General features: G+C 51.4%; 4 protein-coding genes and 1 long non-coding RNA gene across 9 annotated transcripts; 4 read left to right on the top strand and 1 right to left on the bottom strand.

Annotated features, from left to right (window-relative positions):
- The first annotated feature begins 178 nt into the window (after positions 1–178).
- On the top strand, positions 179–5,529 carry apmap (adipocyte plasma membrane associated protein). 5 transcript variants are annotated; one of them, XM_086045376.1, is made up of 10 exons: positions 179–327; positions 409–621; positions 1,498–1,614; positions 2,557–2,672; positions 2,814–2,906; positions 3,391–3,507; positions 3,794–3,968; positions 4,043–4,177; positions 4,540–4,732; positions 4,800–5,529. In XM_086045376.1, exons 2-10 carry the CDS (start codon positions 530–532, stop codon positions 5,007–5,009), a joined length of 1,248 nt encoding a protein of 415 aa, XP_085901502.1. In that variant the 5' UTR covers positions 179–327; positions 409–529; the 3' UTR covers positions 5,010–5,529. The 5 variants fall into 5 exon arrangements, with proteins under 5 accessions (XP_085901502.1, XP_085901501.1, XP_085901503.1 ...); XM_086045375.1 differs by having other exon boundaries at positions 222–621; XM_086045377.1 differs by lacking the exon at positions 3,391–3,507 and having other exon boundaries at positions 222–621.
- Positions 5,530–5,684: 155 nt separating this feature from the next.
- Positions 5,685–10,859, top strand: LOC147140314 (uncharacterized). Its single transcript, XM_086045372.1, has one exon. The coding sequence runs from the start codon at positions 6,098–6,100 to the stop codon at positions 7,751–7,753; it is 1,656 nt and encodes a 551-aa protein (XP_085901498.1). The 5' UTR covers positions 5,685–6,097; the 3' UTR covers positions 7,754–10,859.
- On the top strand, positions 10,840–14,713 carry LOC147140313 (uncharacterized). Its single transcript, XM_086045366.1, has 4 exons — positions 10,840–13,809; positions 13,911–14,057; positions 14,256–14,459; positions 14,581–14,713. The coding sequence occupies exon 1, from the start codon at positions 10,855–10,857 to the stop codon at positions 13,054–13,056; it is 2,202 nt and encodes a 733-aa protein (XP_085901492.1). The 5' UTR covers positions 10,840–10,854; the 3' UTR covers positions 13,057–13,809; positions 13,911–14,057; positions 14,256–14,459; positions 14,581–14,713.
- LOC147140312 (uncharacterized) lies at positions 12,515–15,306 on the bottom strand. Its single transcript, XR_015088687.1, has 3 exons — positions 14,153–15,306; positions 13,899–13,972; positions 12,515–13,814 (listed from the first exon to the last, which is right to left on the bottom strand). It is a non-coding gene; the product is annotated as an uncharacterized LOC147140312 (long non-coding RNA).
- Positions 15,307–16,959: 1,653 nt separating this feature from the next.
- LOC147140311 (uncharacterized) lies at positions 16,960–20,381 on the top strand. The gene is made up of 3 exons (XM_086045382.1): positions 16,960–17,121; positions 18,636–19,013; positions 19,719–20,381. The coding sequence occupies exons 1-3, from the start codon at positions 17,085–17,087 to the stop codon at positions 19,769–19,771; spliced, it is 468 nt and encodes a 155-aa protein (XP_085901508.1). The 5' UTR covers positions 16,960–17,084; the 3' UTR covers positions 19,772–20,381.
- The last annotated feature ends 516 nt before the right edge of the window (positions 20,382–20,897 follow it).

Below are 20,897 nucleotides of genomic sequence, written 5' to 3'. Positions count from 1 at the left end.
ACTTTTTACATCTGTCTTCTTTTTTTGTTGAGACCATTTTGTTTTATAGTAACATCCCACTGTAATTGCTAATTGGATTTCCCGATTTCATATAAATTTTGATTTCTGATTACATTTTGGAATTGAATTTGTGATGTAGTTTGTTGTTTAATTCAATAAAGTTTGGGGGAAAAAAACAGAAAAAGCGAGCGCGCACCACATGCCCGGATGTTGTTGTTGTCAGCTAGCTTAAACCAAGGATGTATCGGTTGGCTACTTGGCTGGCAAACTATCCCATGGTGCATTTGGAGCTGCGCTCGCGGAAATACGTCAGAAGCGGGTGGCGGGGTGAGAAGGGAACAAGTGCACAGCCGGCCCAATAATTCACAAAGAGACTCGCGTTGAGAACGTTCTCGCCTCCGTCCTTAGGAAGACCGTACTTGGCGAGTTGACGAGAGCGTACAAAGCGGCCAAGGACGAGACAGGCGAGGCGACCCGAGCCGACCGCGGACGCGACCGAACCGGCACCAAAGCTACAAAGCGCTCCAGCATGAACGAGACGGCGGGCCTGCGCTTCCGGAGACAAAACAGACATGACGTCATCACCGACCACCAAGCCGAGCGCGTGCGCAAGGGCAACGGGTCAGGCGACAACACAACACGCCACACGACACCCAGTGACGTAATCACAACACGTGACGTCAACACAATATGCCGCACGACACCCAATGACGTGCGCTGAGGCGTGAACATCAGTCACAGTGACGAGCCTATTTGTCGTTCAATTAGCAGCCAGACATAAAAACTAAAAGTAATTAGGATTCTTTTTTGCCACGAAGACCGTTCTTTCTGACGGTTTAGCGAGCTAGAGCATATTGCAATTTCTGACTCACTGCAAAGGCTGCCCATGACATCAAGTGTTGCGGGAAAAACGACTTTTCATTTAGGCCTGAATACCGACATACTACTAACTTTGATTCTAAATGATTTCGTGATCAAACTCAAATGTTTTTCATTTGAATTTGGGATTATTTGTTTCATAGTCCGTTTGGTTGTCATCTGAGGTGGAATTGAAAACATTTCATTGTATTACCTTCACTTGTTGTAGCTGAAGTCTGTTCCTGGTTTTCGAGCTTCAAAATGGAGAAGATTGCCAGTCAAGAAAGTCTTCCTAAAGCACTCCAAAATTCCAAATGAATGTTTGGAGTCTTTTCATGGAAGAATGATCCTTCCACAGACACGCTTGGAACCGGCACAGTGAGGGCTAGCTGGAGTCCCCCGCCCCCCTTCCCCCCACCACTTTTGCAGTCGAGATGAAATCGTTTCCCGCGAGCGCACATCCCGGCCGACTAGTTTGTCCATAGGTGTCCGTCCGTCCGTCGTCATTTGCGTCTCCGCCAAGGCCACGCACGCTCAGCTAACGCATCTCCGTCACGGCGCGGCCTCTCGCCATCGGCCACGTGGAGTTGTTGTCGTCGCAGCGATGTCGCTTGGTCACGATGTCACTTCCTGTTGCAGGACGTACAGCGGGCGCGTGTTCCGGGCGACTTTGCTGTCGGTGGGGGGCTTCCTGCTTGCGCCCCTGCTCGTCATCGTGCTCATCGTGGAGTCGCCCATCCAGCCCGACGTGTTCGTGTGAGTCCTCGCGATCGCCGCTACGGCCGTTTGATAGACGCCCGAACGAGATTGTTCCTCAACTGCAAATGCCGACCGATGCGGTTGAATGAGCCGATGACCGCGCAAGCAATCGCTGGCTCATTCCCGGCTCATTGGCCGAGATCAGAGCTGAACTAGTTCCGCGACGGCGCTCTCATAGTGCCAAACACTCAATGTATGTCAAATCATCTTTCCCTTTTGCAAGAATGCAAACGCCACCGATCCGTTCTAGCCTTCTCAAATAAAACAAGTGTTTGCAATGTCATGAGGAGAAATTTCACCCTATGGTAGTGAACTTCATTAAAAAAGATAAGAGTAACGAGTCCTAGAGATGTCAAAACGAATCAATGTTCAAATAATTGAACTATCATTTTGAGACTGCAGCTTGTCCGAGCGACTCGTCCGAATTTTAGCTGGCCCAATTCTTGAGCCCCGCCCTCTATGAAAACAAGGCAAACGTCTGCTTTTACTGACTAAACATTTTTGCTATGAATCATCAACGTATGGAAGAAATAATCGTCTGTCGAGTCCATGATGACAATAACTACAGGACCGACTGACGCGGTTGAAGGTGAAGCAGCCTCGCAAGACTCGCACAAGACTAGTCGCCCTTCCTTGGCCTCAAGAAGTAACTCGCTTTCACATGTTTCGTTGCCGAGTGCAGCATGACTCACTCTCATGTCAGATTGCGCAATCGTTTGCCTTTGTTTCATCATGAACTAATAGCGCACCGATGGATTCATCCGTTCTCGACCTATTTGCTAGCGAGGGCCCGGACGGGCGCACTGCATCGTGAGACGTATTGCTCTGGGGCCATTGGGTACTTTTCAAGAAGAACCGAGGACAGGCCAACTCTCCTCGGCCCGCGTTGCGACGGTTCTTCAAAATGGCCGACGACGATGTCATGCGTGCGTCCCGCAGCCTGAAGGAGCCGCCGCCCATGTCGGGCTGCTGGGAAGCCAACGGCAAGCTGCGTCTCGCTCGGAGACTCTACGAGGACGCCGTCGCCGGGCCCGAGTCGCTCGCCAACATCGGAGGTCCCACCGCCACAAAGCGCAACTTTGGGGGCTAAGCTAGCTAACGAGTTGACCGCTTGCCCTTGCTGTGTGTGTGTGTGTGCGCGTGTGTGTGTGTGTGTGTGTGTGTGGGGGTGTGTGTGCGTGCGTGCGCGCGCGCAGATGTTTTTTATAGCGGAACAGCAGACGGCAGGATCGTGAAGATGATTGGCCGAAGGATTCACACGGTGGCCAGATTGGGAAAACCTCCCTGTGGTGAGGCAAAGCATCCCGATGACATCACACACAGACGTCCTTCCTTTGGAAGAAAAGCACAGTTGTTTGTTTGCAATGAAGATGATAAGAAATCCATCTGAAAGGCCTGCTTTTCTTTCCGAGTAAGGACATGTGAAAGTTTTCACAGGAAGCGCTTCTCACTCGCGGTGTTGGCTCTTGGCACATCTTTGCACCACTTCCTGTTTCTTGAGCAAACATGTTGACATCACAGCAGAGCTGCTGAAATAATAACGATGATTTTTCTGACGGCAGATGTTATGGACCAAATCAGTAACTCTGTCACAATCCATTTTGGGAGCAAACCCTCATGATAAGTAGGAGAAGCGATCCAAATAATAGTTGACCGTCTATTTGTACGCAATGAGTGGAGGGCCGCAGCCGCAAAGTGTTTTTTGTCACTGAGCTGGTGTGTGTGCCGTGAGGCGAGGATGCGCATCTCGTGACTCGGCGCGTGTGCGCGCAGGGTCCGCGGAGGACGAGGTGACGTGCGGGAGGCCCCTGGGCATCCGAGTGGGGCCCAATGGCACGCTGTTTGTGGCGGACGCCTACTTGGGCGTCTTCCAGGTCAACCCCAGCACAGGTGAGCGAGATGCCCGCTGGCGTCAAACGAGCAAGGCCTCCGCCAGCCGCGAAGGTTGCTGCTTCTCGTAGCCCGACGCATTTCCCGGCATGGCTTAAGCCTCTGAACGGCACGGCGCGCCACTTCAAGTAAATTTGCGCGGCACAAAAATGCCCGGCCTGCACTGAACTAGGACATAGGACAAAGGCGAGTGGCGTCCCGGTGGCGCTTGGTGAGCATTGCAATGCCAGGAGCTGCAGGGAGTCAGGCAGGCGCGCGCGCGCGCGCGTCTCTCTTTCTTCGCCAGGCGAGTCCGTTCGGCTGGTGTCGGGCGGTCAGGAGGTGGGCGGCAGGAAGTTGCTCTTCATCAACGACCTGGCGGTGACGCAGGATGGCAAGAAGGTGTACTTCACCTCCTCCAGCAGCAGGTGGCAGCGCAGAGATTACCTCCACCTCATCATGGAGGCCACGGCCGACGGACGGTACGGCAAAAACGCCGTCGACGGCCTTTGACGAGGCGGCCGCGCTTCTACGTTCTACTCTCACTTTCCGTCAGGGTGCTGGAGTACGACGTGGAGAGCGGAGAAGTCAGCGTGGTCATGGACAACCTGCGATTCCCCAACGGCATCCAGTTGCTTCCCGACGAGGAGTCCGTCCTTGTGGCCGAGACCACCGTGGCCCGAATACGCAGGTACAGCGGAAACCCCGCCCACTCGCCCGCCTCCTTACTGCCGCGCATTTGCCGGCGTTGCTCCCTGTACTCAAAGTTCATTAGCACGGGAGAGGTGGCGGGAAGTCGCATTTCTGCGAGTCTCAAGTCTCGAAGGAGGGCAAGTCAACCCAAACCTTTTTTTGTTGTTGTTGTTTTTTTCTTCCGGCTTTATTCAAGAACACAGTTGAAGGCATCAAAATAACAGCCAGGGGGAGACAGACCAAAACAGTCTTTAGTGCTTTCCTATTTGTGGAGTGTACAATGCGAGTCAAATCTTCCGCCACCTCCGGCCGCACGCGCACCAACTCGGTCGGCTTAGTGACTCTTGGACTTTGCGGCAGGGTCCACGTGGCGGGACTGAACAAGGGTGGCATGGACACCTTCATGGACAACCTTCCCGGTTTCCCTGACAACATCCGGCCCAGCTCGAGCGGCGGCTACTGGGTGGCTATGTCCGCTGTGCGTCCCAACCCTGGATTTTCCATGTTGGACTTCCTGGCCCAGAGACCCTGGATCAAGAAATTACTCTTCAAGGTAGACATCCCCTCCAACCTCGCATGCAGACCGACTAATGAGAGCGTGTTTTGTCCCCGCCCCCCAGCTCCTGAGCCAGGACGCCATGATGAAGTTGGTTCCTCGTTATAGCCTGGTGGCCGAGCTCCACGACGGCGGCGTCTGCTCGCGGAGCTTCCACGACCCCGACGGGCTGGTTGCGGCGTACGTGAGCGAGGCGCACGAGCACGACGGGAGCCTGTACCTGGGCTCCTTCAGATCGCCGTACCTCGCCAAACTGGACCTGAGCCTCGTGTGACCCGCCAACGCGTCAAACAAGCCCATTCGCCCTTCGCCGCCTGGGATCTCGTCATGGACCCGACAGTCTTTTTTTCTGTTTGGTCGTACTTGGCTGCCACTTGTTTGGCATCAACGTCAAACGCGCTCTTCCTTCCTTGCTTGCTTGCTCGCTTCCTTCCTTGCTTGCTTGCTCGCTTCCTTCCTTGCTTGCTTGCTCGCTTCCTTCCCTCCCTCCCTCCCTCCCTCTTTAATGTCTTTCCTTGCTTGCTCCCTCTTTGTCTTGATGTTGCATGAGAATCTAAAAAAGGCTGTCAGGCTTACGTTGAAAAACTGGCTGTCTGTCTGTTCATGTTGGCGTAATTAATGATCCAGCGCAGCAAGAGCAGCTCTCCAACACGGGACGTGGAGCGGGCGTGGTTTTGGGTCGGAATCATCATTGCAATCGAACCCACAAGAGTCCCCTTCTAAGGCAAATGCTGGGAGATGACGACGTATTCAGCTTGGACCCCACGCAATAAATTCAAACGAATCCGTGCAGACTTCCAATTGTCGTTACTGATGTGATTTCATTCAGCTGCGTTGTTGCTGTTAGCGTCAGCCTTTTGCAGGCCTTATTCTCGATGACAACCTAGCTGGGCAGCCGCCGAGAGGCGGCGAGTGGAGCGTGACTGAGCCGAGGGTCCAGTCGAGTGAGTCACAGGAGGAGCCGGACGTTAGCCGGAGCGTGCGCGTGGCGTTTGGAGTCTCCTCCCCGCGTCGACGCTCACGCCCCAAAGCTCCATTCCGGTACCTTGAGACAGCTTTCAGGTCACATCCGGCCCACTATAGCTGGAGCCGGTTCCCCGACGGCAAACTAAAGGTGTAACCGTAGGGGTCAGGCTTAGGCTGAGACCTGCGTAATGCAGACCGCAAGGTGCGCACTAGGCGTCACTGGCACACGCACGGACGGCCATTTGGTCGTCGTCACGGACAGCGGTGGGTACGTATTTGGTCACAAAGGGCCCAAGTGGTCTTTATGACATCACAAAAGCGTCAAAGCACTCAAAGCAGTGCGAGAGCGTCCGCCGACAATTTGGCAACAGACAAAAGTCATCAAGCGGCACAACAATGGCGATGGAGAACTACTCCGTCAAGGTGGAGGTCATCCTCCCCATGGTGCAGAAATGCTTTGAGCGCATCCCGCCGGCGCAGTGGAGCATGCTGGCCGCAGGGACCATCGATTCGGCCACGCAGCTCATCCTGGGGAACATGTGCATAGACATCACGCAAAGACTGTGCGCGGACGCCGTTCGAGTCATCGTCCCGGACTTGAAAAACCGCAATCAGAGTGCCGACAAGAAGAGGATGAAGCTCAAGGTGGAAGGCGCGCTGAGCAGCGCATTCGCCTCCGCGCTCAGCGTCCAGGAGCTGCCCAGCAAGAGCTCCCAAAAGCTGGACTCCCTCTTCAAGAAGGAGATCTCTCAGAGGGTCAACCACATTTTGTCGGCAGCCACCGGCACCGGCAGTCAGCTGGCGCCGCTTATCTACATCCTGGGAACCTTCACCAAGATAGACGTTCTGGCCAAGATGGTGCTGCTGGCCTGCGGCGCTCTGAAGGTTTACCTGAGCAAGATGGCCCTCTACACCAAGTGCTTCAGACCATGTTGTCGCCAAAAAGAAAGACAGGAACCCCCGTACGACTCCAAGGGCGGAAACGTGTGCATATTCAACCGCGAAGAAACCACAGAGGCGGTGATGCAAATCCTCTGCAAGTGGACTGACAGTGAGGACAAGTCCCTCTCGCTCAGGACAAATCGCGAACTGAAGAAAACAGCGGCTGAAATTGCGGAGACCGTCATCAATGACCTGCACTATCCGGAACCATCGGAGGAGGGGCGCAGTCGCTCTTCGACGCCTCATTTCAATCTGGGGCTGATCAAGGATCAACTCTGCGAGTTCTTTGAATCCTGCGTGTCGCGCACAAGCAGCAGCGAATGCTCCCGCAAGCGCAACTTTCTGAACTTCAGCCAAAAGACTTTCAAGGTGCTGACCTCTGAGCTGGAGAAGGTCCGATGCCGCTGCATGCGTATGCGCTGGGAAGAAGAGATTTGCCTACCCGGCAGCGTCCTGCAGAGCCCCGAGCCCGACGCCGAGCTCAGCTTCCAGGGAGTCCGGCCAGGTGTTGAGGACGTGTTCCACAAAGTGGCGCTCCCCGCCGGAGATGCTAGCGTAGATGTGGACACGTTGCGACACAAAGCCGACAAGTTCTCAGGAGACCTGGCCGATAAAATATACCATTATATGACCGCCAACCGGACGACGGTCCCGTCGGCCGCAGTGTGGAGGCGCTTCTCAGAGCCGCTCATCTTGGAGGTGGACGAGGACAGCGCAGCGGAGATCCACGTTCTGCAAAAGATGGTGGAAGATAGCGCCACAAGGTTTGTGCAGCAATTGCTCCTGTGGCTCAAGTTGGAGCCGCTCACCAGGGGGAACCACACCAATGAGGTCTACGGTTGCTTGAGTGACATAGACACGCTAATCAATGGCACCTTGATCCCGCAAAAAATTCCGGTAGCATGTCTACTGGATAGGGATGGACCCTGGCCAAAGAGCCCACACGCCGACGAGGAATCCGGCAACGAGCTCAGCTATTCCCAGCGTTACGCTTGGGCGTCCTCACACCGGCCATCGACCGTGCGGGCCGACAGCGGAAGCCCCGCGCCGGAGCGCGGCCAAGAGTTTGTTGTGTTGGATGAAATATGGAGCTCGGAGCCTTTGGTGTAAACACAGTTGGAAGGAGAACTCAAGACAATTGTTCCAACTTCACATCATTCAGCAGAGACGCCAAAAAGAACAATCACATAGGCCGCAGAACTGTTAATTGTGCAAAAATGTTGGCATTTCATCAGAGAAGCAAGTGAGCAATTGACGGGACTCCTGAGACAAGTTATCGGTGTCACATACTGTAGGCCACGGAAACGTACCACTGTCAAGTGTGCAAACATGTTGCCGTTTCATCAGACGAGCAAGCCAGCCCCGGCGGGAGCCATTCGTGTCACTGTCAAGGTATGCAGGGTGCCCCAACGAGTCGTCAAGGGGAGCACCGTCGGGGAGTTTGGAGCCCCGCCTGGTCCGACAGGCAAATCTCTTGTTTCCGGTCGGCAACGGGAAACACCGGAGCAGAACGTGAAAGTGTCACTACCCTCAGGATCCAAGGGTCCCGTAATTTGGTCAATAGCTGGACGTTGTGTTGGGATGCCATTAGACTCTTCAAACAGGACAGTTGCGTTGTCAAATAATGGAACTCGCAATTAAGTCAGTCTATGTTCAAAAGCCTTGTGTGGGACTTGCGCTGGGACGGTGGCGAGGCACAGACGTGGAAAGCGGGAGCTCCCGCAGGCCAACCTTTTCAACGCTACCAAGCTCGAGATACATACGACTAATTGCCATGTTGAAATGAAGAGTGCACTTCCAACAAAAACAAGGAGTCAAAGACAGCCGGGAAAGAAAGGATAAACGCGAATTGCCACGGCAAGCTACCACCGCAGCTAACGTGGCGTCGTTGCAAGGCAGCTTGGACGCTATTAGCTAACAACAGATTCACCAGTGGCACAATGGAGTCAAGATGGAGTTGAGAACCCAGAGCGAGGAAAGCACAGCTCAAATGAAAACTGAACTGTCAGACTTCAAGGAAGATGTTAATAGGAAACTTTCAACAAAAACTACAGATATTGGCCAACAGAACGAGAAGATAAAAGGCCGCCCGCGAACGCACAAACGAAATGGTGTTGCGGGGTCGCAAAGCTAATTGTGTACGCCAAGAAGTAACAGGAGAACAACAAAAATCCGTGGACAAACTGGACGCTCTGGAATCACCATCTAGACGGAATAACTAACCTACGGATTTAGGGCACAAGAGAGGAAGCAGAATCCAAAAGTGACTTGGCTGTTTGTGTATCCACAGTTTGTGGATAAATAGCTTCATGAGGAATTCTCGATTGATTTTCAAACTACATGTTCAGCGTGCACACCGAGCCATGGCTCCGAAGCCGAAAACCGAATGCCCCCCCCGCCCCCCAAATGGATTATCATCTTTCCGCAGTTTACGGTGATGGTTTTGAAAAAAGCGTGGGAGAAGAAAATTGTCACATTCTCGCCGGCCACAGGATTTATTTGGATCACAACTACTTGGAGAGGGTGCTGCGACGGCGTAAAGCGTATGTCGATGTCAAGAAAGTCTTGCGAAGAGACTTCCCTCATTATTCAGCAACACATTCCACTTATTGTAGAATTGATTTGTTTTCTTTGTGCAGAAAGGGGACACATTGGAGTGGCGGATGTGTCTGATCGCAGTCTACTTCAAGATCGGTTTGAAGAGGAGGACGGACGCCCATTTTGTAGGCGATAGACTGGAAACTTGAAAGATAAATAAATACATTTTTTTTTAAAATAGTCGGTCGGACTCAGCATAGTCAGAAGCCCATTTTTTTCCCGTCTATGTAATTGTCTATTTTCTGGTCTGTTGGTGTGATGCGGGCTAAACCGCTAAATGGAAAAATTTTTGAAGTTTTATCATCAGAAAGAATTCAAACTAATTCAAACATGCACGGGAGAAATGGAGACCCCTGATGACGTAAAAGAAAATCCTAATGTCAATGCTGTGATAATACTTTTGGGGCATTATGAAACAGTTGGAAATTGAACTGTTGAAATGGGTTCCGTTTGATTCTAAATTCAGACCAGGAAAACTGCATGGTGGGTTTCAAGTTTGGGCAGAAAAGGGCAATATGGACTATTATTCAAAGGGGAGAAATGATCAGATTCCAGGAATTAAAAGGTACCTACAATTTGACTCATGGGGACTTTTTTAGCTACTTGCAAATGAGGGATTATGATGCCAAAGAAATTCAAGAAGGGTGAAGGTGGAATACAACCTGTTCTAAAATTATTCGCACGAGCCTTATCCCGAAAATCGTCTCGGTTTTCTACAGTTGTTTGTTGGATTCTAGGTTAGAGTCAACGCCGCATGTAAAAATGAAATGGGAAAGAGAGCCGGCCGGGTGAGGCGATCCCTGAGGGGACACGGTATGAAATGTGGCGGACGCAAATCTCGACATGACCTTGGCCAAGAAGGAAGGAATTCAATTGGAAACATTTCCGACGGTACTTTAATTGCACCCGACATTAAAAACTCAACAGCCATGCCGGAGACAATGTCAACATCTGGATCCAAACCATACGCACGTCTTCTGGGAGTGTATTTGTAGCCAATCCTTTTTGGGGGAGCATCCACCCAAGCTCTGTGGGAAGTTCTGGGAGTTCCATGTGATCCCAAAGTCTTGTCTGATTTTATATTTGGGCCACTTGGAGGAGGCCGTGCCGTGCATAGAGAAGACCAATATTTAGTCGGTAAGAAGGCGGTAAAGAATCGGCTTGAGACCGATGCGCCATCGTTCAACCAACGGCTATCAACTGTGGAGGAAATACTGGACATGGACCGCCTTACGTACGAAGACTGCAACTGAATGAAAATCTCTTGTGAGAGAATTGGGCTGAATGGTTGGGTTGACATTCAGGGAAAGAATTTTTGGACAGACAGCCAGCAACAAGCTGGCATTAACACAGGCTTATTTCTTGCGGTCATTATTTCATCCTTTTTGGGTTGTGTGGATATAGTTATTTTGTTCCAAAAATGTGAAATAAACAAAAAATGTGAAGAGAAAAAAAAAGCCTTGTGACATCATCACTATGTGGTCACAAAAAACATAAGTTGTTGCCTACTCTGATGAAAAGCTTTGTGACGTCACAAAGGTGTCAAAGCACTGGCGGTAGCGTGAGCAGCTGCCGACACTTTGGCAACAGATGAGTCAACAGCAGCCAAAACAATGGCGATGGAGAACTACTCCATCAAGGCGGAGGTCATCCTCCCCATGGTGCAGAAATACTTTGAGCGCATCCTGCCGGCGCAGTGGAGCATGCTGGCCGCAGGGACCATCGATTCGGCCACGCAGGTCATCCTGGCAGACATGTGCACGGACATCACGCAGAAACTCTGCGCCGACACCATTCGAGTCATCATTCCGGAGTTCAAGCAGCGCATTCAGAGTGCCGACAAGAAAAGGATGAAGCTCAAGGTGGAAGGCGGACTGAACACCGCGTTCGCCTCTGCGCTCAGTGTCCCGGAGCAGCGAAGCAAAAGCTCCCAAAAGCTGGACTCTCTCTTCAAGAGGGAGATCTCTCAGAGGGTCAACCACACGTTGTCGGCAGCCACCAGCACCGACAGTCAGCTGGTGCCGCTCATTTACATCCCGGGAACCTTCACCAAGATAGAAGTTCTGGCCAAGATGGTGCTGCTGGCCTGCGGCGCTCTGAAGGTTTACCTGAGCAAGATGGCCCTCTACACCAAGTGCTTCAGACCATGCTGGCGCCAAAAGAGCAAGCAGGAACCTCCCTGTGACTCCAAGTGCGGTAACGTGTGCATTTTTAACCGGGAAGAAACCACAGAGGCGGTGATGAACATTCTCCGCAAATGGACCGAAAGTGAGGACAAGTCACTTTCACTCAGTGCAAATCGCAAACTGAAGAAAACGGCCGCTGAAATTGTGGAGACCATCATCAATGACCTGCACTATCCGGAATCCTTGGAGGAGGGGCGCAGTCGCTCTTCGACGCCTCATTTCAATCTGGGGCTGATCAAGGACCAACTCTGCGAGTTCTTTGAATCCTGCGTGTCACCCGACAGCAGCAACGAATCTTCTCGCAAACGCCACTTTTTGAACTTTTGCCAAAAGAAGTTTGACGAGCTGACGTTTCAACTGCAGAAGGTTCGGTGCCGATGCATGCGTATGCGTATGGAAGAAGAGGTCTCCAGACGCGGGGCTCCGGCGCCGGACGGCGATAATATGCTCAGCTTCCATCGAATCCAGCCAGGTCTCGAGGACGTGTTCCACAAAGTGGCGCTACCGGCCGGGGGTGTCGGCATAGATGTGGACGAGCTACGGCACGAGGCGGACAAGTTCTCTCTCGACCTGGCGGATAAAATCTACAATTACATGACCGCCAACCGGACCACGGTCCAGTCGGATGCAGTGTGGAGGCGCTTCTCAGAGCCGCTCATCTTGGAGGTGGACGAGGAAAAACCGGAGAACATCCAAGTTCTGCACAAGATCGTGGAAGACACCTCAACAAAGTTTGTGCAGCAACTGCTCCTCTGGCTCAAGATGGAACCGGCGACAAGGAGGAACCACGCCGACGAGGTATACGGTTGCTTGAACGACATCGACACGCTGATCACGGGAAGTGTGATCGCACAACCGGAAGAGGAAGCGGACTGCAACGACGCCACGCCTGAGTGCCCGACCTCACACGTGAGCAATGCGTGCCCAGCAGCCGCCGCGCGGGAAGAGACGCTGGGCGCGGAAACCGGGATCAGCCAAAAGCCGTCGGAAACGGACAGCGCCCAAGCAAAGACCCCGCCCTCTGGTGTGATACGTGTGGCTTGGCCCTCACCCCTCCGCCCGCCCTCCGTGCAGGAGAAGCCTTTGCGCGGGGACGCGGTCGCTTCCCAGCCAAGCAGTTCGTCCTCGGATGTGGCGTCGGGCCGCTCGGCCTCTGTTCTGGAGGAGATGGTCACGTCGCTGGTGGCGGTGCTCATCGTCCGGCTGCTGACGCGCCTCCAGAAAAAACACAAGAAAGTGGTTCTCTCCCGCGACACTCTGCCAATCATCCAGCGTCTGTCCAAGAAGGTGCTGCAGGACCCGCACTTGTGTGCCATCACCGAGGCCGACATTTACAGTGTCAACAAGGTGATGAAGGCTGTCATCAAGGAGCTCCTGCGAGAGTTTGGCTGTCGGCGCCGGCTTCCGGAAACCTTTCTGTCCGATGAGCTGACTTTCGACGGCACCCTCCTCGAGCTGCTGATGGTCAACCTGGAAGCTCTAAAAGCACCCCAGCCACGCAGGACACTCAAGTTCTTTGGTGCTGCGCGCAGGGTTTTCTTTTGGACCTTCTGTCTATCCTCCTCGAGCAGCAAGAAGGGAATCACGGCACGTGATGAAACAGATTCACAGACAAGTGTCAGCGTTTAAGAGTGACAATGTTCTGGTCATCTGCGGAACCAAAGCTTAGACTTGCGTACGTGAAGCCTACGCAAACACATCCATGTGCAATCAATCATGATGGAAGGCCGCAACATCTTTGGCGCTCAATCCATGGCCTTTGCCTTTGTTTGTTTTTTTTTTTTTACTTTTCTACTTGGCAAAATATTCACGCGACTCTCTTTATTTACATGACAGTCTCGGGTCAAGGTCCGTCCCTCTCATTTCCATTTCATAGACGCACGTATATATTGGGGTGCTGCCACAAGCGGGCCCAGAAAGTGCCCCGCACTTGACCTCGAATCTTCGGTTCAAGTCTACGTCACTACCCCAAAGAGAAGTGTGTCTTGCAGGCACGGTAAAAGACAGGACACTTCAGAAAGTAGTTTGTATATTTTGAAGCAAGGCAATTTAAGACACCTCAAAAAGAAGATCTAGACCGATCCAAACCAAAACACAGGCTAATGAATGGGCCTGTAATCCGTTAGCTGTTGTGTCATTGCGTGCATTTAGCAGTGTTACTCCTCTGGGGACAGGAGTCTCTGGTCCCACTTGTCCTGTATATGGGGACTCTCAAATCTCCGGCCAGAGGGAAGGACCCCGAGCGGTCAGGTCCGGTTCTCCTGACTGTAGAGGACATCTCTGTCGGGAGGCGTCGGTGTGGGAGGGACCCAACCCTCAGCTTTGGGATGTTGGTTCTCACAAGACGTCCTTCAGAACATGTGAAGGCGTCCTCCAAAACATGTGAGCTTGTGAAAAACATGTGAAAAGTCTTATTGGTTGCCACACCAACCTGTAACACTGGTTAGGCCTGTGACTCATCGGGGCCTCACCTGATTCCTCAGCAGGGCGTCACCTGCTGGTCCAAATACCCCCGTCACTATAAGACCAAGCATCCTCCCTCCACCTGTCATCAGTCAAAAACATGGACAAATTCTTTCAGAGCGATACGGGCCAGAAGGTTCTCGTCAATGCGGTTAAAGAGCAAGCGGGTGAGTGAATATTCCGATCTTCCTCTGTGTTGACGTAGACAACTTCAAGTCTAACCAACCGGGTGTTTACGTGGGACAAATCCTTTCACGTTTACCTTTGCTCTAACAACACGGTAACGCCTCCTCTTGTTGGGTAAAACAAGTGCCTCGGGCCGACGGGAAAATTGGAATCAACCGGGCCGCTTGCTTGTCTTGCAGGGGATTTGGCAGAGGACGTCTTGTCCAAGCTAGGAGTAGGAGGCGGCGGAGGAGGAGGGGCGGATGGTCAGGAGGAGAAGAAAGGAGGATTCGACGTCACAGATGTCCTGTCCATGGTCGGTGGGAACGACGAGGGGAAGAAAGGGGGATTCGACGCGGGAGATGTCCTGTCCATGGTCGGCGGGAAGGGCGAGGGCAGTACAGGTGAGTTGGCGACGACTCCTTTGCACAAGGAAAACAAGGATTTGCCCTGTCGATGGCGTCCGTCAATGCTCCCCGCCGACGTCCGCGCAAGACCAACTTTGTCTCATTTGCTTTGTCGCAGGAATTGGGAAAGCTCTGGGTGGACTTTTTGACTAGAACTGTGCAGACATCCTCGGCAACAATCACGCCAACTACATCAAAAGACCACTGAACAAGAGCAACTGTCAATACATGAAATAAACCATTCAACAAGAGCTACAGTATGGAATTCTGCTTCTTACTTTTTGGGATGTCCAAGGAAAAGAAAGCATGATTGCGCAAACGATGTTGCTTTTAGCCAAGACCAAGAAAAGCTGTGAAAACTCTTGTTGTTTTGGGGTTTAAAAAGGAAAGCACACCGACAGACATAGCATGCGCCGTGTTGACAAATACCGTACACGACCTGCCACGCCAACTACACGAACCTAAAAATAAACATAGTCACGCCCCCATACGGTATGAGAGCAGCACTTGGCTAACGGAAGCCTGCCATGGGGGATGGTCGCTTGTGCCGTAGAAAAAGTCCACATTTTCACTCAACAGTTCCAAAGTCCAACAAGAGCGCCGTGTACAGTTTGCATTCAGAAGGTGAAAGATTGGCTGCCAACTTGTTGCCCGTGTTGTGTCAAGTTGGTCGAGAGAGGGAGGGAGGGAGAGAGAGAAGTCTCCAACGAGCTGTATGAGGCTGCCGTGGCTGGATGGCACACGTCGGCACACGTCAGCCGACGTCCGCGCTTGCTACACGCCGATCGAAAGCACCGCAAACGAGCACCGCACGAAAGGTCGTTAACATGCAGGATATTAGAACGCCAAGTATTTGGTCGACACGTACGTGTATATAATCAATATTTTTTAGCCATTATGATTCCATTTAGTCCAACGCTGTACGACAGTATCAATCAATCAATCAATCACATTTTATTTATATAGCACTTTTCATACATAAAAATGCAACTCAAAGTGCTTTAAAACATTCAAAGCAAAACATAGAATTATCTTCAATCAAAAGAAAAGATAAATTATTTAAAAGTTGTTGAAAGCCAAACTAAAAAGGTGTGTCTTGAGCTTCCTCTTAAAAATATCAACAGTCTCTGCAGACCTGACATCCTCTGGCAGGCTATTCCAAAGGTGAGGACCAAAATGGCTGAATGCAGCCTCGCCATGCATTTTGGTCCTCACCCTTGGAATAAATAAAAGGCCGGCGCCAGAGGACCTCAGGATCCGCGAGGGCTGGTATGATAAAAGCAAATCAGATAAATAAGATGGCCCAAGACCATTAACACATTTATAAACTAATAAAAGTACTTTAAAATCGATCCTGAAACACACAGGGAGCCAATGCAGCAATTTCAAAACTGGCGTAATGTGCTCCCGCCCTCTGGTTCTCGTCAGCACCCGAGCGGCTGAATTCTGCAGTAGTTGCAGTATCACAGAGTGCACTAAGTGTAGAACTAACGATGATTGTTCTAAGGAAGGGGTAGGAGTATTTCAGTTGTCCTTCTTCCAAACTCCTTTTCCCAATACGGCATGTACAACCTAATCTCGCCTTGGCTTCGTTTTGCTTGAACTGTCAGTTTTTAGCGTTTGGCTCTTCTTTTGGAATACGCGTCTGAAATAAATCATTCGTTTGTCCATCTGAGTTGACGCTGCAATATTTCTGCAACCTTTGACAAGTTGAATGTCTGCATATTTGCACTTTGTCTTTTTTTGCACTAATCTCGGCCATCGCGGCGGCCAAACTTGAATATGCCGTTCGTTTTTGGGTCGCAGTTTTTGAATTGTTTCTATTTACGTTGCCTAGGCCCGCCCCTTCTTTCAATATTGACCTTTCCTAAATGCAGGGAGACGAGAAGAGTGAGAATTTGATTGCTGTTGCGTGTTTACCGTGCACGCAACAGATAAACATCTTGAATCTATGCCGGCGACGCATCGCGACGCGCAGACCGATTCGCGGCTCTTCCACTAGATGCTGACATGTGCAGTTAACCTGTGACAAAGGTTTCGCACCCACTATGTCCATTTTGGAGTACCTTGAGAGAGACTGTACTTTGTGTGACATTTTGGTTTCGCGGTAATTGTAAGCCATGGAATTTTTCCGAATGGGGAAAAAAAAAAAAAAAAAAAAAAAAAAAAAATCAGATGTGCCTAGCATTGGGGGGAAAAAAAAAATCATTTAAAACAATAGGCTGCGAAACACTGAATTAGCCAATAGGCTAAACATTCGACTTCAGATAGCATGTTCCCCGCAGGCAAATTTGTTAAGAAAGCAACCGGTGAACAGATGTTGCCGTGCTAATGAAACAGGCTAATTAAGAATATCGTGAGAGCAACATGACACAAACGAAATGTGGGACAATCATGTGACTTCTAATCCAAACACACTTCACAAAAAAGCACGTGTATTTGTGCATCTTTCAAGTGAGTCTCACACACACACACACACACACACACCCTTAGCGAGTGACAGGTGGAACCGGTCCATCTGGTATGACCATGCCCACTTCCTGCTCTGCAATAAGACAACAAGCAGAGAGTCGTGGTCAGGGGCCTGACCTCGCCTGACACGCACGCACGCGGACACCCGAGATGGATAAAGTGGCCGAGATGGTTGGAGACAAAGTGGGTGAGTAGAAACCACCGTGTTTGCTGCTTCTAACGCGGGCCTCCTCCATTTTGTCAGCAGTCACATGACGCGGCGGAACAAGTCAAGGATGTTTGGGAAGGTATCACGCTCATAAACGTGTTGTCGCCCGACTCAACGTGTCACGCGTTGGTGCGTATGTAGCACCGAGCAATGTTACTGTACGTTTGCTAGTATGTCACAGGCCTTTTTAAATGTGGAACTCTTGTGAAGGTGATAACAGCATCACGCGAGTGAAGCTAGGTGTCACCTAAGTCAACTAAAGTAGCGGAATGTTTTACCGACGTCTACTTTGGGTAACTTAGGTAAGTGAACGTGTTAGCTGACAGCGGTCAGAATGTGGATGGCACACAAGTGATTCGAAAATGAAATCGGTTAGTGCGTGGAACATTTAGGCTCGGGAAAGTACGGGCATTACGTATTCAGGATCCCAAACAAAATGAAATCGTATTCTGTTGGAGTTCCAGAAAGAAAAAAAAAAACAATCAGATGACCGGTACATTCATGCAAATGTTCCTTATCTAATGCGGGGAGAGAGATGGCGCGGTCAAGTCCTCGCCGCTGGAAACCCGCTGTAGCTGTGAAGAAATTAGCTCTACAAATAAAGTTGTATGCCAAAGCAAAGAAGCTTTCTGGGAGTTGAAGCCGCTCGACGCAGCTGAATGGAGCGCTCGCTCTTGGTCGTCCCGCATTCAGTCGCAAACCACAGACAGGAACGTCACCCCGTTCCTGGCGTGCTCGGTTTCAAAAGTCACTCCAAGCGAACGTTTTGGATCGAATTCAGTGCTGCGTGACTATTACATTCTTTTTACTCACTGACTAAGTCACAAACCCGTTTTTTTGGGGGTTTTTTTTACATCTATGTAATCGTCTTTTTTGACGGCGTCTGGCTCCTCAGTTAGTCCGGCCGCACGCGGTGAGGCTTCGGGAAGGAGAAATGTCAGTAAAATGCCCAGCTCTGGGAAATCCCTCACCAATTTGGGTCGCAAATCACCCAAAGCTTTGCTCTTTAAATGCCATATTAGCATTACCACCTGCTAAACCTTTGTCTTTTTGTTTTGTTATCGGCGTACGGCAATCGCAAATGAATAAATAAAAGCAAGTTAGGTTACTTTAAAATGTCGGTACTTGGATTACATTACAAACTCTATTTTATAACAGGTTTGGGATTACATTTTGAAAGTGACCCTCCCAACCGTGGTTACATTCGAGCTTAGGTTAGACGTTTCCAGCAACGTGACGCCAAGTGGGCGCCGGCTTTGTGGAATTTCCTGAAAAACGGCTTCCAAAATCCTCTGGAGGCCAGAAATATCCGACTGAGCGCCGATTCTACTGCTCTTCTCACCAAAACTGTTGCATTTGTGCTATTTAAGTGTTTTGCGTTTGAGTGAACGGTGAGCTTGAGCGGGCGACGTTCCCATGAAAAGCCAGCTGCGCTACAAGACCGCCTCGGCGTGTCCACGCCGCGGGCCACCAATGCTGTTTGTGTGCTGCAGGTGACATGGTGGAGGGCGCGTTCAAGAGCGCTCTAGGCATCAAAAGCACAGACAAGGACAAAGGAGGCTTCATGTCTCTTTTTGGAGGAGACAAGAAAAAAGAGGACGAGCGCGACCAGGGAGGATTCTTCTCCTTTGGAGACGACAGGAAGAAAGAGGACGACGGCAACGAGGGAAGCTTCTTCTCCGGCTTCCTCGACAGAGACGACGACAAAAAGGCCAAGCGGTCGGGCTTCGACGGCTTGTTCGGCGAGCTCGACGGCCCGGGCGGAGAGACGGGAGGACCGGGAGCCGGCGGGGGGCCGGGAAGCGGCGCTCCGGGAGGCGGCGCTCCGGGAGGCGGCGCTCCGGGAGGCGGCGCAGGTCTAAGTGAGGGAGGTGAGTGTGGACATGTTGTGGCTTCGACACAACGTTGGGCCTGCTGGGCAATTTGGTCCCCGATAAATTAGCTGCTAAAAAGACGCCGTCACATGTTTGGAGACAAGAGTCATCCTTGCAACAACAAGTCCCGATCCTTCATACGTAGGAATTCGAAAAGCGCGTCAATTTCAGCTCCTAAAATGAGCCGCAGAGTTGGGAAGGTGAAGCGAGACGAGGCAAGCGACGAGGGCTCAAAAGGTTCCAATCGATCGAACGATCCATCATCTTTGGCCAACGCCTCGTCCGTCCGCCCGTCGGTCGCGCTCAAGAACAACGTCAAAAGGGTTGCGCTGGCGTGGCTTTGTTTGGCTGTTGGAAACGCTCACGAGTCGGCCGGGAAAAGCGTCCGGGTCCAGCGACGCCGTAGCTCGCCGGTCAACGCCGAGAGCGCTGCTTTTGTCAAGTAGCGCTCTCTGGTTGCAGCCATGTTGTGAGTGTCAGCGGTGCACCAGTGTGCGCACGCTTTCAAATACGGAATGTGCAAAAAGACGGCCTTATTGCCAAAGAAGATCAAATGATTGAGGAATTGCATCCAAAAAGGGGCGGGAGCAGAGCACCTTTGCAACAAAGTCCAACAAGACGGCGCTCGGCAAGCGTCGTGCTGCAAGCTTGGCGGGCAGGTGGACATGCGACTGAGGCTGTACCTTGTTTGTCTTGGCTCAGATTTGTTTGGCGACCTGATGGAGGTGGCGGAAGAAACGGCCCAAGGGGAGTAGAGCGGCAGGAGACCAGTCCTTCCTTCCTTCCTTCCTTCCTTCCTTCCTTCCTTCCTTCCTCCCTCCCTCCCTCCCTCCCTCCCTCCCCCCGCCCGCCATCTTGTGCTCATCCACAGGCTAGCCAGAGGCTCCGCTTCCAATGTGTGGGGGCATCCACGTCCACGCGTTCGCCAACGGGGTCCAGAAGACATCTTGAGAGAGCGCCCACCACGACTGTAGCTTAGCAACGAGACGCCCTCCGTGCTAGCTTGCTCTTTTGCTGCCACTCCAAAAAAAGATCCGCGCCGCCGCGACGGACTCCGGCTGGCTATTATTCAGAACCTCGCCATTCCATAATTGTTATTGATTGAAAAGCTTTGATGGTGATTCAGCGAAAAGAGGAACTACACTAAATCATTCGAGTACATGTTGAGAGTTTTGAACAATTTATTTTCATGTCGGTTTTTCTTTTTTGCATCATCCATTTGTGCGTAAGGACTCTAAAAGTAGACATGACAGTTGTGTATCCAAATGGAAAAGGTCCGTCCAAACGCATGCGAACTTCCTATTTGTTAGCTCTTGGGATCTGTGCTGACTATTAAAAGTTGAGCCTGGCCCGGCTTCCAAAGGAGCTTGCGTTTGTGCGTTTCCCGTCTTGCGGGTTGACGCCGGACTCCCAAATGAGCCCAAAAGGTTACATTTCGAGGCGGGAGGTGCGCGCCCCTCAACCACCCGCTGGCTGACAGTTTTCAAGGTATGAAACAGTAGTTCGGCCTAATCGGTGCTACGCAAGCAAATTCATTGGTCTCTGGCGCCCCCTGCTTGTTTCGCGGCGGCGGCGGCGGCAAAATGAAGGGCTTGATTGAGTCAGTCATCATGGCAACACATCAGGTTGACAGAACATTCAAAAGTGCGATCTATAACGGGAGTCACCTCATGGACATTTCACAAGAACCTCGTGTAAATCTGCCTCCCCCATATGCAAGCGTTTAGAAAGTGGCGCATGGTGCCATTTTCAACTTCTGCATGTTTTAACAACCCTGGTGAATTTTTATTCCCAATGCTTTCTTTTGGATGTAAAACATAACAGCAAAATGCACAAAAGAAGCGTCCAAATAACACGGGGGTGGGGATAATGCTTCAAAGA

This window comes from Filicampus tigris, chromosome 11, assembly GCF_054856515.1.
Source record: "Filicampus tigris isolate MCC_2025a chromosome 11, RoL_Ftig_1.0, whole genome shotgun sequence".
Classification (NCBI taxonomy): Eukaryota; Metazoa; Chordata; class Actinopteri; order Syngnathiformes; family Syngnathidae; genus Filicampus; species Filicampus tigris.
The sequence above is the reverse complement of the archived record's forward strand: the minus strand, read 5'-3'. Positions and strand labels throughout refer to the sequence as shown.

Excerpts from the sequence above, each read along its gene's own strand:
- apmap (XM_086045376.1), top strand. The coding sequence starts at position 530 with ATGAACGAGACGGCGGGCCTGCGCTTCCGGAGACAAAACAGACATGAC. Across the intron at positions 622-1,497 it reads CGCGTGCGCAAGGGCAACGG|GACGTACAGCGGGCGCGTGT; the intron begins GTCAGGCGACAA and ends TTCCTGTTGCAG. Across the intron at positions 1,615-2,556 it reads ATCCAGCCCGACGTGTTCGT|CCTGAAGGAGCCGCCGCCCA; the intron begins GTGAGTCCTCGC and ends TGCGTCCCGCAG.
- LOC147140314 (XM_086045372.1), top strand. The coding sequence starts at position 6,098 with ATGGCGATGGAGAACTACTCCGTCAAGGTGGAGGTCATCCTCCCCATG.
- LOC147140313 (XM_086045366.1), top strand. The coding sequence starts at position 10,855 with ATGGCGATGGAGAACTACTCCATCAAGGCGGAGGTCATCCTCCCCATG.
- LOC147140311 (XM_086045382.1), top strand. The coding sequence starts at position 17,085 with ATGGATAAAGTGGCCGAGATGGTTGGAGACAAAGTGG. Across the intron at positions 17,122-18,635 it reads GATGGTTGGAGACAAAGTGG|GTGACATGGTGGAGGGCGCG; the intron begins GTGAGTAGAAAC and ends TGTGTGCTGCAG. Across the intron at positions 19,014-19,718 it reads CGCAGGTCTAAGTGAGGGAG|ATTTGTTTGGCGACCTGATG; the intron begins GTGAGTGTGGAC and ends GTCTTGGCTCAG.